Genomic DNA, 19,399 nt, shown 5'->3' with positions numbered 1-19,399 from the left:
GGGGTAACATCTCACAGCCAGAACTGGCAAATCTGGTGCAGTCCATGAGTAGGAGACGCACTGCAGTACTTAATGCAGCTGGTGGCCACACCAGATACTGACTGTTACTTTTGATTTTGACCTCCCCCTTTGTTCAGGGACACATTATTCCATTTCTGTTCATCACATGTCTGTGGAACTTGTTCAGTTTATGTCTCACTTGTTGAATCTTGTTATGTTCATACAAATATTTACACCTGTTAAGTTTGCTGAAAATGAACACAGTTGACAGTGAGAGGACGTTTGTTTTTTTGCTGAGTTTATTTTATAGAGCTGCCAACAACCTTTAATTAATGCACAGCCTGATATTCAAATACATGTTCAGATAAATTATTGAATCTGGGCAAGTCACTTGCAACACAAATACAGGTAGTTAGTGTAACTATTAAATCCATTTGTATTTTTAGCAGATCAATTATGTTGCACTTAGGCCTACACACACAAATACACAGATGTGGTAAGCAATGATTCTGTCAGCTGAGTCTGTACATCTCTGACTTGCTTATCTGAATGCTCTCTCTGTCGTTTTCCCTCTCTCTCCCCTACCGTAGATCTACCTCTCTTTCTGAATTGGTGCTAAGTGTACATCATTCCTAATGTATTTGTTGTATGTATGTATTAACCTCCTTATTTGCCCCAACAAGCCAGACGGAAAAAGAGAGACAGAGAGAGAGATGGAGGGAGAGAGAGAGAGAGAGAGAGGGAAGAGATGGAGTAGAGGTGTATAAACATACGCATGTTTATCTAACCCTACTCCATCTCTTCCCTCTCTCTCTCCCTCCATCTCTCTCTCTGTCTCTCTTTTTCCGTCTGGCGTGTTGCCGGAGGGAGGAACGAGGGGGAGGAGAGTGAAAGAGCGAGAGAGCAGGTGGGCGGAAGAGAAAAAAAACGGAGGGACTCCAGTGGATTCTGAGGGTAATTTGTGAGATGATGCCAAAATAACCTCTAACCTACTCAGCATTTCTCTCTCCCTGACACACACACATACATACATACATACATACATACATACATACATACATACATACATACATACATTGAGTATTTACAGTATACTGCCCTGGTCTCTCTCTCTAGCTCCAGACTGAAGGACCCCCTAAACACAGATATTGGACCAGCTTAGCCCGCTCCCATTAAAACATTAACAATAAGAAACACTAATGCCCAAACTGATCTCAGCTCAGCCTTCGCAGCCTTTGTCCTACAACTCCCTGAAATATGTTGTGTCTCTTGGGACCACGTGGTCATGCATCACATCGTCTTCTTCAAACCCTGCCTGTTTATTGGGCCTTTGATAAATAGTTACAAAAAAACACTGGGACGGTTGACTCCAAAGTGGGGTCATGGTCCTTGTATAAATTAGATTGCACTTGGTGACATCTGGCAAAATACACACATGTTATTGTCTTTCTGACACACACACGTACCAGCACGGTCCGGCGCGGTCTCAGACCAGTACGGTCCGGTTCCCCCCATAGACCCGGTTCTCTGTCAGGTACATTTTGGGTACCTCCACGATGTCCCTGAGAAGCCCTCTCTTAGCTCCTCCAGCCCTAGTTTCAGTCCCGGCTTGTCGCCAGTCTGGGATTGCAACAGGCGAGGGACCAGAGGGAGCAGGGTGAGGGGCAGGCACACGGAAGCTGTCCCTGTACAGGCTGTGTTTCCCTCCATAGGGTAAGGGCACAGAGGGGCGGGGCAGCCAAGGGAGGCAGGACATGGTGGGAGGGGCTTTGTGGCCCGGCAGGCGGCTGTGGGTGGAGCTCTTGTTCAGGCTAAGGTAAGAGGAAGGGGCTTCTAGACCAGAGGAAGGGGCAATCTCTGACCTGAGGAGAGAAAAAAAGGTGAAAGGTGGGGGAGAGAGGGATACGACACACACAAACACACACTACCCTCTAGTGGCGAAATAAAGGAAATACACACACATATAATAACACACACACACACACTTCTCTGGTGTAGTGGTACCTGCTAAAGCGCCTGTAGTATGCATGAGCTGTGCTGACTAAAGGATCTGCTGTCACAGTCGGGGTCTGGCCTGGATCAAGCTGTCCATAAAGTGCCTGAGAGAAGATATACAGATCTGTTGGAATACAGGTTGGACATTCATTCATTCATTTAGTCTCATCTTTCCACTCACACATTCAACTGGCTCCATTGTTTACTTTTGATAGGTAGATGTATTCACAATTTCCATTTCACAAATACACTATTCAGACTTGAGAGAAGTTAACTTAACCTGGACTTCAGTTAAAAAATGTTTACTTAAATCAATGCTTATTAGCTTAGACCTAAGTCCATGTTAAGTGTACTTATCTGAATCGGGCCCTATGTCATTATGTCAGAACATGAAATATTGCCCAATATTATTGTCAGTTCGTCTGTCAGTTTGCTTGTTTACCAGCAGGGTGCAGTAGTGGTCCAGCAGGGGGCCATGTGGAGCAGCCTGGCCCCTGTAGTTGTCCTGCATTTCACTGATTGGCTTAGAGAGCAGGCGCACTGTCCCACAGTCCCGGAGCTGGGGACACACACACACACACACAACCAATCAGGTGCTACCTTTGAATGAAAACACAGACACACACATACACGCTCAATCGCTCTCTCCTCACCTGTTGTGCCAGCTCATTGAGGAAGTGTGTGTTCCAGTGTGGAGGGGCACGTGGGTGCAGTGTGTTGGCCAGGGGCCCCGTCTGAGGCTTCCTGTCATGCTCCAAGCGTGAGGTGACAGAGAAGTGACTGCTGGTGGACACCAGGGGAGAACGCTGGAACAGAGGGGGCAGAGATGCACCCTGAAACACACAAGGTGTGTGTGTGTGTGGAGAGCGAGAGAAGCCTTGTTTATACCTGGTTCTATCATGCATCCTTTGTCCTGATCTTGTCCACATTCTGATTGTACCCACATTTTTCAGACAGGGTAGACTATTAAAAGACGCATTGGGATCTGATTATGATCAGATCTCCTTGACCACTTTTGGAGGATGTCAGGCACACATTGGGTCTGAATATCTTACAAGTGTAGACAGAGCTGGACCATGAAACCATGTAAATCATCATTATCCCAAAATCATTGACAGGTAGCACTATTGATTTATGGTATCAATGTGTCTTAAAAAAATGAATATAGCAATATTATTTTGAAAGAATATCTGTCAAATAATTTGCATACGGGAAATCTGGTCCCAATGCTGACAATGGATATATGAAACACATTTTAATACCATATTTATGAAAATGTGCACACAATCAGAATGTGAACAAGATCAGGACATGCTAGCTCAGGTATAAACGAAGCTAGAGAGAGTGGGTGTAAACACTTTTAAACACGGATAATCATAAAATATCCTATAGCCCATAGATGGCGAAAAATATAGCTACTGAAACACATAACCATCCCGAGCCATATCTCTTACTAAAATTAGAAGACTTATCAGAATTCTTTGAATCGAATTCTTTGAATCTTTATTAGGCCTAATTCAAATTGTAAATCGTCTTCCTCTTAAACCTACCTTGTGACTCTCCACATAAAAAGGCAAGGGCTGCACATACATATGGCCGACGCCTGTACTTGTCTGTCCCAGCTCTCGCCTGTGTCCCTTCCACAAAGCCATTGGATCGATGTGACAGTTGATACAACAACAGGAACTCCCTGTTCCAAACTCTTATTCACTTAGCTACTAAAATACCATAAACATGAATGAAGAAAACGAGGTATCACACATGTACACGCATGTTCTTCAAATCAGCAGAAAAGGAAAGAAAACACGACAGGAGCTTCAACAGTGCTTGAACGTTATGCTTTGTTTAGGTAATATCGTCATGGATACCGTAGACGCTACTGGCGCAAATTCTGCGCGCGCACCCACGTCACTCAATGGACAAACAACAGTGGACTTTTATTTAATTAAATTTATATTTACATTTACATTTAAGTCATTTAGCAGACGCTCTTATCCAGAGCGACTTACAAATTGGTGCATTCACCTTATGATATCCAGTGGAACAACCACTTTACAATAATGCATCTAACTCTTTTAAGGGGGGGGGGGGGGGGGTTAGAAGGATTACTTTATCCTATCCTAGGTATTCCTTAAAGAGGTGGGGTTTCAGGTGTCTCCGGAAAGTGGTGATTGACTCCACTGACCTGGCGTCGTGAGGGAGTTTGTTCCACCATTGGGGTGCCAGAGCAGCGAACAGTTTTGACTGGGCTGAGCGGGAACTGTACTTCCTCAGAGGTAGGGAGGCGAGCAGGCCAGAGGTGGATGAACGCAGTGCCCTTGTTTGGGTGTAGGGCCTGATCAGAGCCTGAAGGTACGGAGGTGCCGTTCCCCTCACAGCTCCGTAGGCAAGCACCATGGTCTTGTAGCGGATGCGAGCTTCAACTGGAAGCCAGTGGAGAGAGCGGAGGAGCGGGGTAACGTGAGAGAACTTGGGAAAGTTGAACACCAGACGGGCTGCGGCGTTCTGGATGAGTTGTAGGGGTTTAATGGCACAGGCAGGGAGCCCAGCCAACAGCGAGTTGCAGTAATCCAGACGGGAGATGACAAGTGCCTGGATTAGGACCTGCGCCGCTTCCTGCGTGAGGCAGGGTCGTACTCTGCGAATGTTGTAGAGCATGAACCTACAGGAACGGGTCACCGCCTTGATGTTAGTTGAGAACGACAGGGTGTTGTCCAGGATCACGCCAAGGTTCTTAGCACTCTGGGAGGAGGACACAATGGAGTTGTCAACCGTGATGGCGAGATCATGGAACGGGCAGTCCTTCCCCGGGAGGAAGAGCAGCTCCGTCTTGCCGAGGTTCAGCTTGAGGTGGTGATCCGTCATCCACACTGATATGTCTGCCAGACATGCAGAGATGCGATTCACCACCTGGTTATCAGAGGGGGGAAAGGAGAAGATTAATTGTGTGTCGTCTGCATAGCAATGATAGGAGAGACCATGTGAGGATATGACAGAGCCAAGTGACTTGGTGTATAGCGAGAATAGGAGAGGGCCTAGAACAGAGCCCTGGGGGACACCAGTGGTGAGAGCACGTGGTGCGGAGACAGATTCTCGCCACGCCACCTGGTAGGAGCGACCTGTCAGGTAGGACGCAATCCAAGCGTGGGCCGCGCCGGAGATGCCCAGCTCGGAGAGGGTGGAGAGGAGGATCTGATGGTTCACAGTATCAAAGGCAGCCGATAGGTCTAGAAGGATGAGAGCAGAGGAGAGAGAGTTAGCTTTAGCAGTGCGGAGCGCCTCCGTGACACAGAGAAGAGCAGTCTCAGTTGAATGACTAGTCTTGAAACCTGACTGATTTGGATCAAGAAGGTCATTCTGAGAGAGATAGCAGGAGAGCTGGCCAAGGACGGCACGTTCAAGAGTTTTGGAGAGAAAACAAAGAAGGGATACTGGTCTGTAGTTGTTGACATCGGAGGGATCGAGTGTAGATTTTTTCAGAAGGGGTGCAACTCTCGCTCTCTTGAAGACGGAAGGGACGTAGCCAGCGGTCAAGGATGAGTTGATGAGCGAGATGAGGTAAGGGAGAAGGTCTCCGGAAATGGTCTGGAGAAGAGAGGAGGGGATAGGGTCAAGCGGGCAGGTTGTTGGGCGGCCGGCCGTCACAAGACGCGAGATTTCATCTGGAGAGAGAGGGGAGAAAGAGGTCAAAGCACAGTAAATTAAATTTAAAGTTAAATGTGGCCATATTCTCAACGCAATCTTGCATGATCTGTTTTAAAACATCTTTATTTGTTTTATTTATTCAAATCAGTGAAATTATTGTAATTCCGTTCATACAAGCAGTTTGTTTAGTCAACAATTGGAAACAAAATAAACATTCTACAAGTGACAATATTTATTTACAAACATCAAGACAGACAGATGTGAATATTATGTGTGGTACGACGTGCTGTTAGTCGTACTGTACCTAGTTATGGTTTACGACAGGTCAGGGCTTTGTGATGGCCACTCCAATACCTTGACTTTGTTGTCCTTAAGCCATTTTGCAACAACTTTGGAAGTATCCTTGGGGTTATTGTCCATTTGGAAGACCCATTTGCGACCAAGCTTTAACTTCCTGACTGATGTCTTGAGATGTTGCTTCAATATATCCACATCATTTTCTTTCCTCATGAAGCCATCTATTTTGTGAAGTGCACCAGTCCTTCCTGCAGCAAAGCACCCCCACAACATGATGCTTTCACCCCCGTGCTTCACGGTTGGGATGGTGTTCTTTGGCTTGCAAGCATCCCCCTTTTTCCTCCAAACATAACAATGGTCATTATGGACAAAGTTACATTTTGTTTCATCAGACCAGAGGACATTTCTCCAAAAAGTACGATCTTTGTCCCCATGTGCAGCTGCAAACCGAAGTCTGGCTTTTTTTATGGCGGTTTTGGAGCAGTGGCTTCTTCCTTGCTGAGCGGCCTTTCAGGTTATGTCGATATAGGACTCGTTTTACTGTGGATATACTTTTGTACCTGTTTCCTCCAGCATATTCACAAGGTCCTTTGCTGTTGTTCTGGGATTGATTTGCACTTTTCACACCAAAGTACATTCATCTTAGGAGACAGAACACATCTCCTTCCTGAGCGGTATGACAGCTGCGTGGTCCCATGGTGTTTATACTTGCGTAATATTGTTTGTACAGATGAACGTGGTACCTTCAAGCGTTTGGAAATTGCTCCCAAGGACGAACCAGACTTGTGGAGGTCTTGCCTGAATTCTTCTGATTTTTCCCACGATGTCAAGCAAAGAGGCACTGAGTTTGAAGGTAGGCCTTGAAATACATCCACAGGTACACCTCCAATTGACTCAAATTATGTCAATTAGCCTATCAGAAGCTTCTAAAGCCATGACATTTTCTGGAATTTTCCAAGCTGTTTAAAGGCACAGTCAACTTAATGTATGTAAACTTCTGACCCACTGGAATTGTGATACAGAGAATTATAAGTGAAATAATCTGTCTGTAAACAATTGTTGGAAAAATGACTTGTGTCATGCTTGAAGTAGCTGAAATTTGTGGAGTGGTTGAAAAACGAGTTTTAATGACTCTAACCTATGTGTATGTAAACTTCCGACTACAACTATAGATGTCTCGTAGATTGATCGCTATGAAATGTTTGTATATTTGAATGTTTAAATATTATGTTATGTGGTACTTTTACATAATTATATTTGTGTGTATTAGCCAGTTTTGTATGTTATGGTGATTTATGATACATTCCAGGATGTCCTTGTTTTTAGGTAGCAATTGACTTCTGTTTTGGAAAATTGACTTGGGCGGCTGCTTGAGCCTGGTACACCCCAACCTGCCTAGCTAAGGTAGCAGCAGAGTAAGCCTGCATGAGGCTCCGTTCGTTTGTTTTCTATCACCCGTAGGTCTATTCGTCCAGTTTGGAATTGTAAATATTGTGAATATCTTTACCATTTATCACTATACTTGAACACTGTAAATAAATATCAACACGTATGCACCCGAACCTTCTGCCTCCTGAATATCTGACCGCATCTCAACACTACCTATTTTACGTGGTTTGTTTGTAATGTGTGCTTTTTCTCAAACAAAGTGCCAACTCGAGTGTCTAAGATCTCCAACTAGTTGCTCAGTGTAGTTACCATTTCTTTCCACTAAATAGCAGCCTAAGTTAGATCTAAAACCGGGCCGGTGGTGCGTGTTCAAGTTTTATCTTCCAAGCTAGATTTTTCTGGTAACACTTGAACCTGTTGTTATAGTTGACAGAGAATTTATACTATTTTTAGAATCATTGTCTCAGAAGATACCAAATGTATGGGAATGTGATTAATCATTTTAGCAAGTCAGATTGTATCATATATATATATATATATATATATTTTACATAAGGCGTAATTACATAAGGCGCTAATGTTATGTCTTGAAAAATAATGACCTCAGACACCTAGATCAAACTCCATGTATAGACATTTTATTTGGTAGTAGAGGCTATTTCAAATTAACTAGTTTTATTAACGCTCAAACCATATGTAGATGCCACTTGATTCTGGGTATGCGCGCCTAACAAAAGACCCACGCATGTATGACGCGCCATACACCTCTTACATTCTCCCTCATTCCCATGGGGTGAACTGGTGGTAAGCAGTAAGTATGCTCTGCTAAGAAATAAAAATATGTTTGATAGCCAAACATCAAATGTATACTCTAATCCACAATCGAAAATAAATCTGGATGTATTTATGACGTTACATGTTGCTTTCTACGATTCGAACCCCTGTCGTCAATTCAAAATATAAGAACGTTACCATCACGCCAAACTGCGGTAGAACCTTTTAATTACAGTCGGGTGTATTCTACTTCTTACATTTACCTCACCATTATTGGTGATCATTAACTGGTTTAGTGGCTGCTAACAGGTCGAGTAACCTCTTCTAAAGGTTTCTAAAAAATAGTATAAAACAGACTGACAGGAACCTCTGACTGGATGTAATACAGCCACTATCCACTGGGATTGTGTGCTGTATCAACAACACCGCTCTACAACACACACACTCATCCTCCCTGGCTATTATCTGGCAGCATCCGCACTGACACCGGTTTGTGTCACTGCTACACCGATCTTGTTATGTTGCTATTCTTGCCAACTTTTCGACCTGGGGCGATAACATGAAATGTTTAAGGAGGTTTATTGGCTCAATAACTGTGTCCTCCTCTGCCATTAATTAATTGTCAGACTCAGAGCTACTGCTTCTCACTTTTGGGAATTCCAAAACTTTCTCTCCTACCAATGGCAATATGGCGATTTACAGTTAGCTGGCATTCTAAAGCCTATCATTTCCATTCCCCTTTAACACCAATGTTCCCTCTGAACTGCGTGTGTAGCCCCGAGACTGCCGCGCAGAAATATTAGCCCACAGACAGATGTACGGGATTTAATTTCACTCAATTTTCTAGATCAGTGGTCACTAACTGGTCGATCGCCATCGACTGGTCGATCTCCAAGGCATTGCTAGTCGATCACCAAACATTTCTGCAAAACACCCAACGATAAAGCCTTGTGTTCCTATTTTTATTTATTTGTCTCCGCTGTTGTCAGTTGGTGCACTCAATGCAGCAGCCCTGCGCGCCGGGTAGGCGAATGTTGTCATTTTAAACCATTTCATGTGTCTGAATGTAAAACACTGCCTTCCCGGTGGTCCCAGAGAGCAAATCAAGTGCATTATAGGTCTACCGCTGGCCAATCGGATGGCTCAGATGACAGTGTCTGCAGTAACGTAGCAAGCATAAAAGAAAGCTACAGCAAGGTTGATACTGTGAGATTTCAAAACGTTTAAAACCATGACTAGAGAGAGACTGTAAACGAACACAGAAAATAGCTGCTGTTTTTATGACTGAGTTCATGCTTAAGTTCTTACTCAGCACTATCAACACTTTGTATTCAACACTGTTATAACCCATAAAATGCGCGTTCTTCCTGTTTCCACTCAGTGCTACAACCATCACTGCAGCAGTAATGAATGAGTAGGAAAGTGTATCTGTCACGCCCTGGCCTTAGTATTCTTTGTTTTCTTAATTATTTTAGTTAGGTCAGGGTGTGACATGAGGAATGTATGTGTTTTTTGTAGTGTCTAGGGTGGTTGTAAAGTTTAGGGGGTTTATTAGAGTAGTTGGGTTTATGTTTAGTATAGAAGTCTAGCTGTGTCTATGTCGAAGTGTTTAGTGTCTGAACTTTTGTTTGTATAGCTTCACGGTCGTCTGTTTTGTTTAGTTGTATAGTGTTTGTTTCGTTTTCGTCTTCTTTCTGTAATAAAGAAGATGTATTTTCCACGCGCTGCACCTTCGTCCTCTCTCAGTCCCTTTGATGATCGTGACAGAATTCCCCACCAACCATGGATCAAGCAGCGTGAGAGGAACCAGGACTCGTGGACTTGGGAGGAAATATTGGACGGAAAGGGACCCTGGGCTCAACCAAGAGAATATCGCCGCCCCAAAGCTGAGCTGGAGGCAGCGAAAGCAGAGAGGCGGCGATATGAGGAGGCAGCACGGAAACAAGGCTGGAAGCCCGTAAGTCAGACCCAAAAATTTCTTGGGGGGGTGGCTCTCGGGTAATTTAGTTGGGTCAGTCGGGAGACGTGAGCCAACTCCTCCTGCTTACCGTAGGGAGCCGGTGAGGGCGGATTTGGAGGTGAGCGACGTGGAGACAGTAAAGGAGTTAATGGAGAAATTGGAGGAGAGAGTAATGAGGGATGTATTGGTTTGGTGCATGAGGCACGGCATCCGTCCTAACGAACGTGTTGGTGAGTTAATGTCACCGGGAACAGCTCTCCATACTCGTCCTGAGGTGCGTGCTAGCCTTCTGGTGAAGACAGTACCTACAGCACGCACAAAGCCTCCTGTGCGTCTCCAGAGTCCTGTACGCACTGTTCCTCCTCCACGCACTCTCCCTGTGGTGCGTGTCTCCTGCCCAGTGCCTCCAGTTCCGGCACCACGCACCAAGCCTCATGTGCGTCTCCAGAGCCCTGTACGCACTGTTCCTTCTCCCTGTACTCGCCCTGATGTGCGTGCCCTCAGCCCGGTACCACCAGTGCCGGAACCACGCACCAGGCCTATAGTACGCCTTGAGAGTCTGCCGTCTGCCCAACGGCGCCTGAACTGTCCGTCTGCCAAGCGCCGCATGAACTGCCCGTCTGTATTGAGCCGTCATCCAGCCAGGATCCGTCCCTCAGTCCGGAGCTGCCCCTTATCCTGGTGCTGCCCCTTATCCTGGTGCTGCCCCTTATCTTGGTGCTGCCCCTTATCCCGGTGCTGCCCCTTAGTCCGGTGCTGCCCCTTAGTCCGGTGCTGCCCCTTAGTCCGGTGCTGCCCCTTAGTCCGGTGCTGCCCCTTAATCCAGTGGGGTTAATGTGGAGGGTGGCCATTTGGAGGAAGCTACGGAGGCGGGTAGTGACTGTGGTGGGGTGGGGACCACGACCAGTGCCGGAGCCGCCGCCGTGGACGGAAGCCCACCCAGACCCTCCCCTAGACTGTGTGCTGGTGCGCCCGGAGTTCGCACCTTAAGGGGGGGGTTATGTCACGCCCTGGCCTTAGTATTCTTTGTTTTCTTAATTATTTTAGTTAGGTCAGGGTGTGACATGGGGAATGTATGTGTTTTTTGTAGTGTCTAGGGTGGTTGTAAAGTTTAGGGGGTTTATTATGGTAGTTGGGTTTATGTTTAGTATAGAAGTCTAGCTGTGTCTATGTCGAAGTGTTTAGTGTCTGCACTTTTGTTTGTATAGCTTCACGGTCGTCTGTTTTGTTTAGTTGTATAGTGTTTGTTTCGTTTTCGTCTTCTTTCTGTAATAAAGAAGATGTATTTTCCACGCGCTGCACCTTGGTCCTCTCTCAGTCCCTTTGATGATCGTGACAGTATCTATGTGCTTTAGTTGTTATTTTTAGCGGCTTGGGTCTTTTTTAATGTCAAGGAATATTTGATTTTCTCTGTTCACAAGAGTAACAACATACATTTGTGCATGAGGCAGAAATAATGCGGTGCGACTTGAGTTTGTTGTAGGCAGAACGCATCGGAGTAGGATTCTATTGCATTGACATGCACTACAGCACGTACTCTACACAGACCAGTGTGGCATAAACAATCAGAGCTGCAGTAGGCTTATATGCAAATAGACCTTTGCCATATATGGATCTGTGCCATTTACTTTAAACTGGACTGTGTTTACAGCATGAGCGGTGGTGAATAGATGCACTTGTTTTGAGATCAAAGCGAAAGCTGCATGTAGCCACGTGTGCACATTTTGTTCATATCCTTTGCTAGATAGTGAGTTATTAGCCCAGTTATAGATCAGTTGTAGTCAGTAATAGGGAGTGATTGCTTCCTACAGAGCACAAAACATATACATTTCTAGACATCTTTGAAAAGCAAATCAGGTGAAGAGATTTCTTTTTTGTCTTATAGGGGCAGTGTTGTATTTTGAGACAGGCTTGAATAAGCTAAGTAACCAATAGGCAGAGGGTAGCATTTGTCTGATTCTCTGTAATAATGGTATGGGAATAATAATTCATTTTATTTTGTTAAGTGGCTTCTTGCATTAAACAACACGTTCAGTCACCTTGTCTGATGAACAAGTGGATAAACAGGTTAATGTCAAGCCCTGCATGTTTTTTTCTTCAAAAGTCTCATGGAATGTAGACCTACACTGAACACCACACATTGGGTGCTACTGTAGGCTGAATTATAGAACAGCTATTTCCATGTTATAATGTTATGGGATGCATTTTCTCCATTGTTTTTGATGGTAGGCCACTCTCTGTGGGCCTACATTATGATCAAATAGCCACAGTAGCCTACATGGCCACTGTTAAAACTGTAACTTAAAGTGGGTACAGCCTCAGTGTTCACATTAAACACACGCTGGAAGTTGCACAGAATTTTCAATGTTCAAGTTTGCAAATATATACACTACCGTTCAAAAGTTTGGGGTCACTTAGAAATGTCCTTATTTTTTGTCCATTAAAATAACATCAAATTGATCAGAAATACAGTGTAGACATTGTTAATGTTGTAAATGACTATTGTAGCTGGAAACGGCAGATTTTTTATGGAAAATCTACATAGGTGTAACGGTCCTGACCTGTTTTATGTTGTTTTTTGTATGTGTTTAGGTCAGGGCATGTGTTTTGGGTGGGCAGTCTATGTTATCTGTTTCTATGTTGGTTTTGGTTGCCTGGTATGGCTCTTAATTAGAGGCAGGTGTTTTGCGTTCTCCTCTAATTAAGAGTCATATTTAGGTAGGGTGTTCTCACTGTTTGTTTGTGGGTGATTGTCTCCTGTGTCGTCGAATGTATGTACCATACGGGACTGTTTGGCTGTTCGTTTATTTTGATGTCGTCTGTTTCCTGTCCGTGAGTTTACGTTTAGTTATGTAAGTTTATGTTCAGGTTTCGTCAACGTCGTTTTCTTGTTTTGTATTTTTGAAAGTGTTTTGTTTTTTCATGTTGCCATCATAGTTTTTTTCAAATAAAGAGATGGCCTATTTCCCTACTGCTGCATTTTGGTCTGATGATCCTTCTCTCCTCTCCTCGTCCGAGGATGAGGAGAGAGACAGCCCTTACAGAATCACCCACCACGCTAGGACCAAGCGGCAAGGGAAAGCTCGACAGGGCAACAAGGACTCCTGGACTTGGGACGAAATATTGGACGGGAGAGGTCCATGGGCACAACCGGGAAAATATCGCCGTCCCAAAACTGAGCTGGAGGCACTGAGGAGAGTAGAGGCTACCGGAGAGAGGAACCGGAGTTATGAGGGAACGCGTCTGGCACGGAAGCCAAATAAGCCCGTAAGTAACACCCAAAAATTTCTTGGGGGGGGGGCTAAGAGGTAGTGGGCCAAGGGCAGGTAGGAGACCTGCGCCCACTTCCCAGGCTTACCGTGGAGAGCGGGAGTACGGGCAGGCGCCGTGTTACGCAGTAGAGCGCACGGTGTCTCCTGTACGAGTGCATAGGTCAGTGCGGGTTATTCCACCTCCCCGCACTGGCAGGGCTAGATTGGGTATTGAGCCAGGTGTCATGAGGCCGGCTCAACGCGTCTGGTCTCCAGTGCGTCTCCTCGGGCCGGCATACATGGCACCTGCCTTACGCATGGTTTCCCCGGTTCGCCTACATAGGCCGGTGTGGGTTATTCCACCTCCCCGCACTGGTCGGGTGACCGGGAGCATTCAACCAGGTAGGGTTGGGCAGGCTCAATGCTCAAGAGTGCCAGTACGCCTCCACGGTCCGGTATTTCCGGCGCCACCTCCCCGCCCCAGCCTAGTACCTACAGTGCCTATACTACGCACTAGGCTACCAGTGCGTCTCCTGAGCCCAGTTCCTCCTCCACGCACTCTCTCTGTAGTGCGTGTATCCAGTTCGGTGCCTCCAGTTCCGGCACCACTCACAAAGCCTCCTGTGCGTCTCCAGAGCCCTGTACACACTGTATCTTCTCCCCCTACTAATCCTGATGTGCTTGTCCTCAGCCCGGTGTCACCAGTGCCGGTACCTCGCATCAGGTATAGAGTGGGCTTTGAGAGTACAGTGTGCCCTGTCCCTGCTCCCCGCACTAGTAGGAAGGTGCTTATCCTTAGCCCGGTGCCTCCAGTTCCGGCACCACGCACCAGGTCTACAGTGCGCCGTATCCGGCCAGAGCCATCCGTCTCCCCAGCGCCATCTGAGCCATCCGTCTCCCCAGCGCCATCTGAGCCATCCGTCTCCCCAGCGCCATCTGAGCCATCCGTCTCCCCAGCGCCGTCTGAGCCATCCGTCTGCCATGAGCCTGCAAAGCCGCCCGTCTGCCATGAGCCTGCAGAGCCGCCCGTCTGCCATGAGCCTACAGAGCCGCCCGCCAGACAGGAGCCGCTAGAGCCGCCCGCCAGACAGGAGCCGCTAGAGCCGCCCGCCAGACAGGATCTGCCAGAGCCGCCAACCAGACAGGATCTGCCAGAGCCGCCAACCAGACAGGATCTGCCAGAGCCGCCAACCAGACAGGATCTGCCAGAGCCGCCAGTGAGCCATGAGCAGCCAGAGCCGTCAGAGAGCCATGAGCGTCGAGAGCCGTCAGCCCGCCATGAGCGTCGAGAGCCGTCAGCCCGCCATGAGCGTCGAGAGCCGTCAGCCCGCCATGAGCGTCGAGAGCCGTCAGCCCGCCATGAGCGTCGAGAGCCGTCAGCCCGCCATGAGCGTCGAGAGCCGTCAGCCCGCCATGAGCGTCGAGAGCCGTCAGCCCGCCATGAGCGTCGAGAGCCGTCAGCCCGCCATGAGCGTCGAGAGCCGTCAGCCCGCCATGAGCGTCGAGAGCCGTCAGCCAGCCATGAGAGAGCCGTTCAGTCAGGATCTGCCTGAGTATATCAGCCGGGACCTGCCCCTTGTCCCGGTGCTGCCCCTTGTCCCGGTGCTGCCCCTTGTCCCGGTGCTGCCCCTTGTCCCGGTGCTGCCCCTTGTCCCGGTGCTGCCCCTTGTTCCGGTGCTGCCCCTTGTCCCGGTGCTGCCCCTTGTCCCGGTGCTGCCCCTTGTCCCGGTGCTGCCCCTTGTCCCGGTGCTGCCCCTTGTCCCGGTGCTGCCCCTTGTCCCGGTGCTGCCCCTTGTCCCGGTGCTGCCCCTTGTCCCGGTGCTGCCCCTTCTCCCGGTGCTGCCCCTTCTCCCGGTGCTGGCCATTCATTTAGGGGATGTTAGTTTTAGGGTGGTCATTGGGAGGGGAAGACAGAAGCGGGGAGTGACTATGGTGGTGTGGGGACAGCGTCCAGAGCCGGAGCCACCACCGTGGTCAACTGCCCACCCAGACCCTCCCCTGGACTTTGTGCTGGTGCGCCCGGCGTCCGCACCTTGAGGGGGGGGTTCTGTAACGGTCCTGACCTGTTTTATGTTGTTTTTTGTTGTTTTTTGTATGTGTTTAGGTCAGGGCATGTGTTTTGGGTGGGCAGTCTATGTTATCTGTTTCTATGTTGGTTTTGGTTGCCTGGTATGGCTCTTAATTAGAGGCAGGTGTTTTGCGTTCTCCTCTAATTAAGAGTCATATTTAGGTAGGGTGTTCTCACTGTTTGTTTGTGGGTGATTGTCTCCTGTGTCGTCGAATGTATGTACCATACGGGACTGTTTGGCTGTTCGTTTATTTTGATGTCGTCTGTTTCCTGTCCGTGAGTTTACGTTTAGTTATGTAAGTTTATGTTCAGGTTTCGTCAACGTCGTTTTCTTGTTTTGTATTTTTGAAAGTGTTTTGTTTTTTCATGTTGCCATCATAGTTTTTTTCAAATAAAGAGATGGCCTATTTCCCTACTGCTGCATTTTGGTCTGATGATCCTTCTCTCCTCTCCTCGTCCGAGGATGAGGAGAGAGACAGCCCTTACAGAATCACCCACCACGCTAGGACCAAGCGGCAAGGGAAAGCTCGACAGGGCAACAAGGACTCCTGGACTTGGGACGAAATATTGGACGGGAGAGGTCCATGGGCACAACCGGGAAAATATCGCCGTCCCAAAACTGAGCTGGAGGCACTGAGGAGAGTAGAGGCTACCGGAGAGAGGAACCGGAGTTATGAGGGAACGCGTCTGGCACGGAAGCCAAATAAGCCCGTAAGTAACACCCAAAAATTTCTTGGGGGGGGGCTAAGAGGTAGTGGGCCAAGGGCAGGTAGGAGACCTGCGCCCACTTCCCAGGCTTACCGTGGAGAGCGGGAGTACGGGCAGGCGCCGTGTTACGCAGTAGAGCGCACGGTGTCTCCTGTACGAGTGCATAGGTCAGTGCGGGTTATTCCACCTCCCCGCACTGGCAGGGCTAGATTGGGTATTGAGCCAGGTGTCATGAGGCCGGCTCAACGCGTCTGGTCTCCAGTGCGTCTCCTCGGGCCGGCATACATGGCACCTGCCTTACGCATGGTTTCCCCGGTTCGCCTACATAGGCCGGTGTGGGTTATTCCACCTCCCCGCACTGGTCGGGTGACCGGGAGCATTCAACCAGGTAGGGTTGGGCAGGCTCAATGCTCAAGAGTGCCAGTACGCCTCCACGGTCCGGTATTTCCGGCGCCACCTCCCCGCCCCAGCCTAGTACCTACAGTGCCTATACTACGCACTAGGCTACCAGTGCGTCTCCTGAGCCCAGTTCCTCCTCCACGCACTCTCTCTGTAGTGCGTGTATCCAGTTCGGTGCCTCCAGTTCCGGCACCACGCACAAAGCCTCCTGTGCGTCTCCAGAGCCCTGTACACACTGTATCTTCTCCCCCTACTAATCCTGATGTGCTTGTCCTCAGCCCGGTGTCACCAGTGCCGGTACCTCGCATCAGGTATAGAGTGGGCTTTGAGAGTACAGTGTGCCCTGTCCCTGCTCCCCGCACTAGTAGGAAGGTGCTTATCCTTAGCCCGGTGCCTCCAGTTCCGGCACCACGCACCAGGTCTACAGTGCGCCGTATCCGGCCAGAGCCATCCGTCTCCCCAGCGCCATCTGAGCCATCCGTCTCCCCAGCGCCATCTGAGCCATCCGTCTCCCAGCGCCATCTGAGCCATCCGTCTCCCCAGCGCCGTCTGAGCCATCCGTCTGCCATGAGCCTGCAAAGCCGCCCGTCTGCCATGAGCCTGCAAAGCCGCCCGTCTGCCATGAGCCTACAGAGCCGCCCGCCAGACAGGAGCCGCTAGAGCCGCCCGCCAGACAGGAGCCGCTAGAGCCGCCCGCCAGACAGGATCTGCCAGAGCCGCCAACCAGACAGGATCTGCCAGAGCCGCCAACCAGACAGGATCTGCCAGAGCCGCCAACCAGACAGGATCTGCCAGAGCCGCCAACCAGACAGGATCTGCCAGAGCCGCCAGCGAGCCATGAGCAGCCAGAGCCGTCAGAGAGCCATGAGCGTCGAGAGCCGTCAGCCCGCCATGAGCGTCGAGAGCCGTCAGCCCGCCATGAGCGTCGAGAGCCGTCAGCCCGCCATGAGCGTCGAGAGCCGTCAGCCCGCCATGAGCGTCGAGAGCCGTCAGCCCGCCATGAGCGTCGAGAGCCGTCAGCCCGCCATGAGCGTCGAGAGCCGTCAGCCCGCCATGAGCGTCGAGAGCCGTCAGCCCGCCATGAGCGTCGAGAGCCGTCAGCCCGCCATGAGCGTCGAGAGCCGTCAGCCCGCCATGAGCGTCGAGAGCCGTCAGCCCGCCATGAGCGTCGAGAGCCGTCAGCCAGCCATGAGAGAGCCGTTCAGTCAGGATCTGCCTGAGTATATCAGCCGGGACCTGCCCCTTGTCCCGGTGTTGCCCCTTGTCCCGGTGCTGCCCCTTGTCCCGGTGCTGCCCCTTGTCCCGGTGCTGCCCCTTGTCCCGGTGCTGCCCCTTGTCCCGGTGCTGCCCCTTGTCCCGGTGCTGCCCCTTGTCCCGGTGCTGCCCCTTGTTCCGGTGCTGCCCCTTGTCCCGGTGCTGCCCCTTGTTCCGGTGCTGCCCCTTGTCCCGGTGCTGCCCCTTGTCCCGGTGCTGCCCCTTGTCCCGGTGCTGCCCCTTGTCCCGGTGCTGCCCCTTGTCCCGGTGCTGCCCCTTGTCCCGGTGCTGCCCCTTGTCCCGGTGCTGCCCCTTCTCCCGGTGCTGCCCCTTCTCCCGGTGCTGGCCATTCATTTAGGGGATGTTAGTTTTAGGGTGGTCATTGGGAGGGGAAGACAGAAGCGGGGAGTGACTATGGTGGTGTGGGGACAGCGTCCAGAGCCGGAGCCACCACCGTGGTCAACTGCCCACCCAGACCCTCCCCTGGACTTTGTGCTGGTGCGCCCGGCGTTCGCACCTTGAGGGGGGGGTTCTGTAACGGTCCTGACCTGTTTTATGTTGTTTTTTGTTGTTTTTTGTATGTGTTTAGGTCAGGGCATGTGTTTTGGGTGGGCAGTCTATGTTATCTGTTTCTATGTTGGTTTTGGTTGCCTGGTATGGCTCTTAATTAGAGGCAGGTGTTTTGCGTTCTCCTCTAATTAAGAGTCATATTTAGGTAGGGTGTTCTCACTGTTTGTTTGTGGGTGATTGTCTCCTGTGTCGTCGAATGTATGTACCATACGGGACTGTTTGGCTGTTCGTTTATTTTGATGTCGTCTGTTTCCTGTCCGTGAGTTTACGTTTAGTTATGTAAGTTTATGTTCAGGTTTCGTCAACGTCGTTTTCTTGTTTTGTATTTTTGAAAGTGTTTTGTTTTTTCATGTTGCCATCATAGTTTTTTTCAAATAAAGAGATGGCCTATTTCCCTACTGCTGCATTTTGGTCTGATGATCCTTCTCTCCTCTCCTCGTCCGAGGATGAGGAGAGAGACAGCCCTTACAATAGGCGTACAGAGGCCCATTATCAGCAACTATCACTCCTGTGTTCCAATGGCACTTTGTGTTAGCTAATCCAAGTTGATCATTTTCAAAGGCTAATAGTATAAATAATATATAAATATATATATAAAATAATATTATTTCCAATATATTTGTGCAAACTATACAGCTCAGAATTGTTGTTGTTTTTAAATAGCTTCGTATTTGTATTTCGTTTGTAGTATTTTTTGCTCATCTTTATCAAGGGTGCCAATAATTTTGCATCTGTAAATGTATGAATTCAAATTTGAGTTGATGATTGGACATTTGGTTTTACGCTGATTCATTTATGCATGTCATTCCTTTTATTATAAGTACAATTCTGTGATGTATTTTAGCTAAAGTGATGATATCACCTCTCTGGTTAAGTGAGTTTGTATGACCCAATCCAGGTAAGAGGGTTTCCAATTGGGGTATATTCACTAGGAACCAAACAAACCAAACAGTAGCAAACAGAACGGAACGGGACCTACCTGAATTTGTCCAATAGAAACTCTTGTTTCCGTTGCAAAACATTTCCCTTCAGAGTAAACGGTTTAACGTGGCCTGTGTGGTCCAGTGGTTACAGCCGCTGACCCTGGAA

The 19,399-nt window shown here is 48.8% G+C and overlaps 1 protein-coding gene across 2 annotated transcripts; it reads right to left on the bottom strand.

The window, feature by feature from the left end:
• Window positions 1–281: 281 nt before the first annotated feature.
• zgc:193811 (uncharacterized protein LOC559801 homolog) lies at window positions 282–3,885 on the bottom strand. Of its 2 annotated transcripts, none has more exons than XM_055882308.1 (5): window positions 3,546–3,885; window positions 2,649–2,801; window positions 2,438–2,554; window positions 2,005–2,099; window positions 282–1,862 (listed from the first exon to the last, which is right to left on the bottom strand). In XM_055882308.1, the coding sequence occupies exons 1-5, from the start codon at window positions 3,645–3,647 to the stop codon at window positions 1,487–1,489; spliced, it is 843 nt and encodes a 280-aa protein (XP_055738283.1). In that variant the 5' UTR covers window positions 3,648–3,885; the 3' UTR covers window positions 282–1,486. The 2 variants fall into 2 exon arrangements, with proteins under 2 accessions (XP_055738283.1, XP_055738282.1); XM_055882307.1 differs by having other exon boundaries at window positions 2,649–2,828; window positions 3,546–3,883.
• Between the last annotated feature and the right edge of the window lie 15,514 nt (window positions 3,886–19,399).

Source organism: Salvelinus fontinalis, chromosome 2 (genome assembly GCF_029448725.1).
Source record: "Salvelinus fontinalis isolate EN_2023a chromosome 2, ASM2944872v1, whole genome shotgun sequence".
Lineage (NCBI taxonomy): Eukaryota > Metazoa > Chordata > Actinopteri > Salmoniformes > Salmonidae > Salvelinus > Salvelinus fontinalis.
This window is presented reverse-complemented; position numbering and strand designations above follow the sequence as displayed.

What these genes read in the sequence shown, in the direction of transcription:
- zgc:193811 (XM_055882307.1), bottom strand. Translation starts at nt 3,647, where the DNA reads ATGGCTTTGTGGAAGGGACACAGGCGAGAGCTGGGACAGACAAGTACA. An exon ending in ACCACTACTGCACCCTGCTG is followed by an intron (nt 2,100 to 2,437) that starts GTAAACAAGCAA and finishes ATCTTCTCTCAG; the next exon opens with GCACTTTATGGACAGCTTGA. An exon ending in TACTACAGGCGCTTTAGCAG is followed by an intron (nt 1,863 to 2,004) that starts GTACCACTACAC and finishes TTCTCTCCTCAG; the next exon opens with GTCAGAGATTGCCCCTTCCT.